This window comes from Theobroma cacao, chromosome 9 (genome assembly GCF_000208745.1).
Source record: "Theobroma cacao cultivar B97-61/B2 chromosome 9, Criollo_cocoa_genome_V2, whole genome shotgun sequence".
Lineage (NCBI taxonomy): Eukaryota > Viridiplantae > Streptophyta > Magnoliopsida > Malvales > Malvaceae > Theobroma > Theobroma cacao.
Genome location: NC_030858.1, coordinates 15,201,426 through 15,207,288, shown reverse-complemented (window position 1 = coordinate 15,207,288; position 5,863 = coordinate 15,201,426). Strand labels below are relative to the sequence as shown.

The 5,863-nt window shown below is 36.4% G+C and overlaps 1 protein-coding gene across 1 annotated transcript; it reads right to left on the bottom strand.

Annotated features, from left to right (window-relative positions):
• Nucleotides 647–5,253, bottom strand: LOC108663439 (cadmium/zinc-transporting ATPase HMA3-like). Its single transcript, XM_018127239.1, has 7 exons — nt 5,116–5,253; nt 4,486–4,741; nt 4,275–4,412; nt 3,563–3,890; nt 3,051–3,250; nt 2,667–2,869; nt 647–2,415 (listed from the first exon to the last, which is right to left on the bottom strand). The coding sequence occupies exons 1-7, from the start codon at nt 5,236–5,238 to the stop codon at nt 904–906; spliced, it is 2,760 nt and encodes a 919-aa protein (XP_017982728.1). The 5' UTR covers nt 5,239–5,253; the 3' UTR covers nt 647–903.

Below are 5,863 nucleotides of genomic sequence, written 5' to 3'. Positions count from 1 at the left end.
AATTGAAAATATTAAAAATAAAATAAGTAAATAAATCAAACTTACTCATTATCATGACATAAAAATTGAGTTATGAATTAAAGGTTTTCAGTACAGAAAATGCTAGCAAGCAAAAATGTGTAAAAAAATTTTTTTTCTATAGTATTTGGTAAAAAGATAAAAAAAATAGTAAGGGGTTGTTGTGAGATTTTAAAAAAGTAAAATTTGAAAATAATTTTATTGTAATAGATTTTATTCTAATCCTATTAAAATTTGTTTATAACTAATTGTCGTGGGACATCTCACCAAATAAAAAATTATTGTAAGGACAAAATTATAAAATTTTAAAACAATCAAAATATGTTAAAACAATTTTAAAATTATTCCAAGGAGGAAATTATTAAATTTTAAAAAAAAAAGTAAATTAGAAAAGTTTTGAAATTGTTGGGGGCACTAGGCCCCCGCTCCCCTCCGCCTTTGCCTTCCATCAATTATTGCCAAGTATACATTGAGCAAGGTAGACACCATTAAGAGCTGCTTCCTGACATGGCTTGTTTTCCTCCATGGTTAACCCTGGGACCTAGCTCAAATCTATTGAATAGGTAAAGATTATTCTCTTGTATAACACAAAGATAAGTATTATAAAAAAGAAAGACAAATCTTAAGAAGCAAAAATCCAAAGAAACAGCTATGAAGCTTAATGAATTATATGAGAATTCCACTCTCTGCTGCATCACAAGCAGGTCCTTCAATCTTTGTCATTTTCCACTGAAAGTGCTAAGCCCTTTTTCCATACAGTACCTTTTCTAATTTACGTTTGATACAACAATTCTTAATTTTGATTCATGCCACTGAGTCAAAATTTTCCTTAATTCTAGAACCCGAACATGTGATGATCATAGCTTCTCTGGAATTTGAACATTTCTATTCAGTGGTTATTTCTGCTAAGCCTCCTCCAAGGCCAGGTCCAAAATGTCCATGCTTACCACAGCATTCTCTCATATAGCTCTTGCAACAACCACCAAATTCTCTCTTCTCCAGAGTCGTACGAGCTTTAGCAGCCTCAAAGTCTGGACTCATCGGAATGTCTATTGCAGTGTGAGGTGGCTGATCACTGTAGTCTATACAACACTTGTGTGGATGAGAATAAGCCTTTGGATTTAGGCTCTCCGAAGAACTATGTTCCACCAAGTTTCCTAAAGCTTTATCGTTAGTGTGGTTCTTAACATGGTTTTCACCGCAATGAACAGAATGACAATGACCAATTTTTGTCTCTTGCTGGTCTTCTTCTATGCAGTAACTAGCTTTTCTGCATTTATCTTCTGTATTCAAGCCCAAACTCCGATTGCCTGAACAACAGTTGCTGGACAAATTGTGTGCCTCAGTCTTGTCATTGACCATGCAACAGCTTCCCTGGTCACAGTGCTTTTCTTCATGGGATCTATCACTAACAGAACCATTGTGTGCCCTTGCTGAGTCCGCAGAACATGAATCTGTACCGAAAGGGCTAGATTGACATTTTGCGGCACACTTCTGCGAGGAACATTTTTTAGGCGCACACGGCTTTTGGACTTTTTGGTCTATGCTAGCATGTTGATGGTTATGAGATGAGTGGCCATGAAAGGTTTTGCATCCATGTTTGTCTGTATGTGATGCAGTTGAAGATCTGCAACATTTTCCTGCACGTTTGTCATTGACCACGCAACAGCTACCCTGGTCACAGTGCTTTGCTTCAAGGGATCCATCACTAACAGAACCATCGGGTGTCCTTGCTGAGTCCGCACATTTATTGCTCCCATATGAATTTGAACATGAATCTGAATTGAAAGGGCTAGATTGACATTTTGAGGCACACCTCTGAGACAAACATTTTTTAGGCTCACACAGCTTTTGAACTTTTTTGTCTGTCCTAGCATGTTCATGGTTATCAGATAAGCGGCAATGACTGGTTTTGCATCCTTGTTTGTCTGTATGTGATGCAGCCGAAGATTTGCTACATTTTCCTGCATATTTGTGTGTTCCTCGCAAAAGTAGCATGCTATTACAGATCACCAACAAGCATGTGCCAACATCAGCTAGAACCGCAGCCCACACAAGTGGATGACCAGCGAAGGCCAAAGCAAGAATAGCAGCCTTAGTACTGATTGACAAAATGACATTCTCAATGACTTTCCTATGTGCCTTTCTTGCCAGTTGGATAGCTTTTGGTATCTTTCTAATGTCATTTGACATGAGAATCACATGCCCTGTCTCTGTCGCAAGTGCTGAACCCGAAATGCCCATTGAAATACCAATATCAGCTGTAGCAAGTGCAGGTGCATCATTGATGCCATCTCCAATCATTGCTGTTGGCCCCTCTTTCCTAAGCTCTTCGATTATTCTTGCCTTGTCTTCAGGAAGAAGTTCTGCATGGACTTCATCTAGACGATTCCCTAGCTGCAAGTAATAACAAAGAGATTTAAGTTTTCCAGCTTAAGATAAAAGGGTTATCAATACAAAAAAAAAAAAAAAAAAAAAACCAGACTACCTAATTTCTACGCAGGATTTAAACCTCATGTCATCGTTACTAATTGGATTGAGCCGAACTATATTCAGCATGGCAGTTAATGCCATGCTAATTTGTCCTAATATACAAAAGCAAAAATTTCAGGACTTGGTAGATCATGAGTTCTAGATTGGAAGTGCACCTGTTCTTGTACATGTATGGCTGCTGCTTGATTATCTCCTGTAAGCATAGCAGCTTTTATCCCCATTGACTTTAGCTCATTGACTGCCTCTGCAGCCCCAGTTCGACAAGCATCTGAAAGACGGAAAATTCCAGCAGGGGTTGCTCCAGAAAACACATATCCAATGGTCTTTCCTTCAATCATATTGCCTTCTAGACTTGGAACTATATATCCCAAAATACAAGTATTAAAGTATGAAAGCAGATTACGGTCTCGGTTTAAGGAAAAGCAACTGAAATGAAAATGCAGAAACAATTAAATAAATCATTATCGACATTACTCAAATTACCCTGCATCAATGTGCCTATTAAACAATTTGAAGCTATAGAAGTCAGAAGTTTTTACCTGTTCCATGAGCTCTCAGTGAAATTTTTCTGCTTCCAATGTAAATATCTCTGCCATCAATCCTCCCATAAATACCTTCCCCAGGGAAATTGTGATAATCCTCAACAGTTTCAGGGTTTGGTTCGATGGAATGTGACCTTCCATATTCTACAAGTGCAGCTGCCATTGGATGACTTGACTTACTCTCAACGCTTGAAACCCTTAAAGAATAATGCAACTAACATTAACATTTACTGAAAGGCAATTATTTGGGAAATTCACCAATAATTTTATAGTGGATAATTTGGGTGAGATCAAAAACTTAATTGAACCAAAAGATGTCTTACAACACTGCATAAATGAACCTGTTAATACATATTCAAAGTAATTTGAATTATTTTCAAAATGGCAGAATATATAATTACATTCAAAGTACTACAATTTTGTTTGATTTTTCTGTCTTATGTCCACTACTTCTATCAAAGTAAAACATTATTCATAGAAAAGTGAAGTGGAAAGTATCAAGCCCATACCAGTAAAGCAATGTGTTCAAGCTTATATCTTCACAAAGAGATCGAAAATCGGTCACAACAAATTCACCCCTCGTAAGTGTACCAGTTTTGTCAAAAGCTGTGATCTTAATTTTGGAAAGAATTTCAAGATAGTCGCCACCCTTAACTAGAAGTCCTGATGTTGCAGCTTTTGTAAGTGCACAAAAACTTGCAACAGGTGTAGAAAGGATAAGAGCACATGGACATGCACTCACCAAGACAACCAATGCTAAGTGAAACCAGTTGTGAAGGTTATGCACTCTCAGTGCAGCTGGAATCACAGCAATGGCGGCTGATACAATTACAATTGCTGCAAATAATAACCAATAACAAGAAATGAATACTATTCTGTTTGGACTTATGTATCCAAGAAAAGAAACCTGCGTTGCAATCAAGGAGAGTACTAATGTATAATGACTAAAGATGTTTAGAAAAATTACTTCTAACAAATTTAGAGGTTGGGTAAACCGTAAGCCAATAAGCCTTAATGATCTAAACTAAAAAGGTAGTCGTATTACTATTGTTTCATGAGGGAATGGCTAAAGGAGCGACAAATTCTTAAGAAAATCCAAAACTGGCAACTTGAATGCATTTGTCTATGAATCTTTGGAAAACAAACATCTGTATGAAATTTAATCTCTCTGGTAAGAAGTGGCAAACAAAACCTTGTAAATCTGTATAAAATTTAACTAACCTGGGGTGTAGAACTGGGCACATTTGTCTATGAATCTTTGGGTTCTAGATTTGTTGTTTTGAGCTTCCTCCACTAGCTTCGCCATTTTAGCCACTACACAGTCTTCAGCTACAGCTGTAGTTTTTACACTAATGTAACCTAGAAGCAGAACAATGCCTGTGAGCACCCGGAATTGTATGAAATAAAAAAGAATAAGAAACAGAGTTGCTACCGTTTAGATTGATGGTGCCAGCCCAGACAGTTGAATCCTTTTCTTTGGTAACTGGAAGTGATTCACCAGTAAGGGTTTTCTCATCCACTTCACATTTCCCATCTACAACAATTCCATCAATGGGTATAACTTCACCAGCCTTAACAGCAAGAACAGTGCTCAATTTGACTTCATCGGCATCCACTTCTTCTCCTGTCTCAGCTATGACTGCTTTCTGAGGAGCTATACTCATCAACGAGGACATGACAGCAGTAGCCTGAGACATTATATGCTTAAAAGTTTGAACATAATCATATTATATATAATGTACTCATTATATGCCCTCACCCTATTAATTTATTCAAGCTTACAGTCGAAGCAACGATGAGCAAACCAGTTCAAAAAATTGATACAGGAGGAAGAAGCAAGCTATTAACAAGACAAACATGTATAAGTCTTATGATTGATGAGAGGTGTTCACATATGCTAGCTATTTCATAAGCGTTCTTAGTAAGAACATTAATTATGAAGTTAGAATTATACTAGGACAATTAAAGCAATTACTGACACTAAGTAGTGAGAAAATACATGCTTTCAATGAATTAAAAAAGTGTCTTCCAGTGCTGAGAGAGAGGGCAGTTTGTAGCAAACCTTATGGCTTGCTCTTGACTCAAGCCATTCTGCAGTGGTGAAGAGGAAGACGATAGTGCCAGCTTCAGTGTAGTCCTTCATTGCAACACTCCCTATCACTGTGGAATAAATACAGGGTTTCATTTAAGACATGCGCTTAACAGCAGTACTCTAAACAAGCAACTGCAGCATCTAGAGAAATCGAGCTCCCTTTTACTGTTATTTTGCTATTTCTTTTTCCCTTGGCGTTTTCAGTTTCCCCAAAAGTTGTTAAGATGCAAAAACAAAATCATGCAAATAAAAATAAGCAATTAAAATCTATCACATCAAACATAATTCTTTGCTATAAAATTAAAAACCATGTATTTTGATATTTATAAAAATTCGGTTTCTAATATTTTATTATTCAAAAAGATTGCTATCATTCTATGTTTATATACATCCCGACGTCACGGGCCATGTTAGATCCATGACATTCTCCTTCATAGCCTTGCACTGATTTTTTCATCTATAGAAAAGAACTCATTTTACTCTAGACTTACTCAATTCTAGTATCTTTTATAAAAATCTCACATCAGTGAAAAGTTAGATAAGCGCTCATACCGCTTGTCATGAATTTATATTTTCAATCAAATAGCATATTTATTAAATGGAGGAATGTTTTTATCTCTTATTAAAGTAAGATCCGTGATACTATAACACAATTTTTTCATTTTGCTTTGGAAAGAAAAAAATGATCCTAAAACAAGAAACAAACAAAAGTTGATTG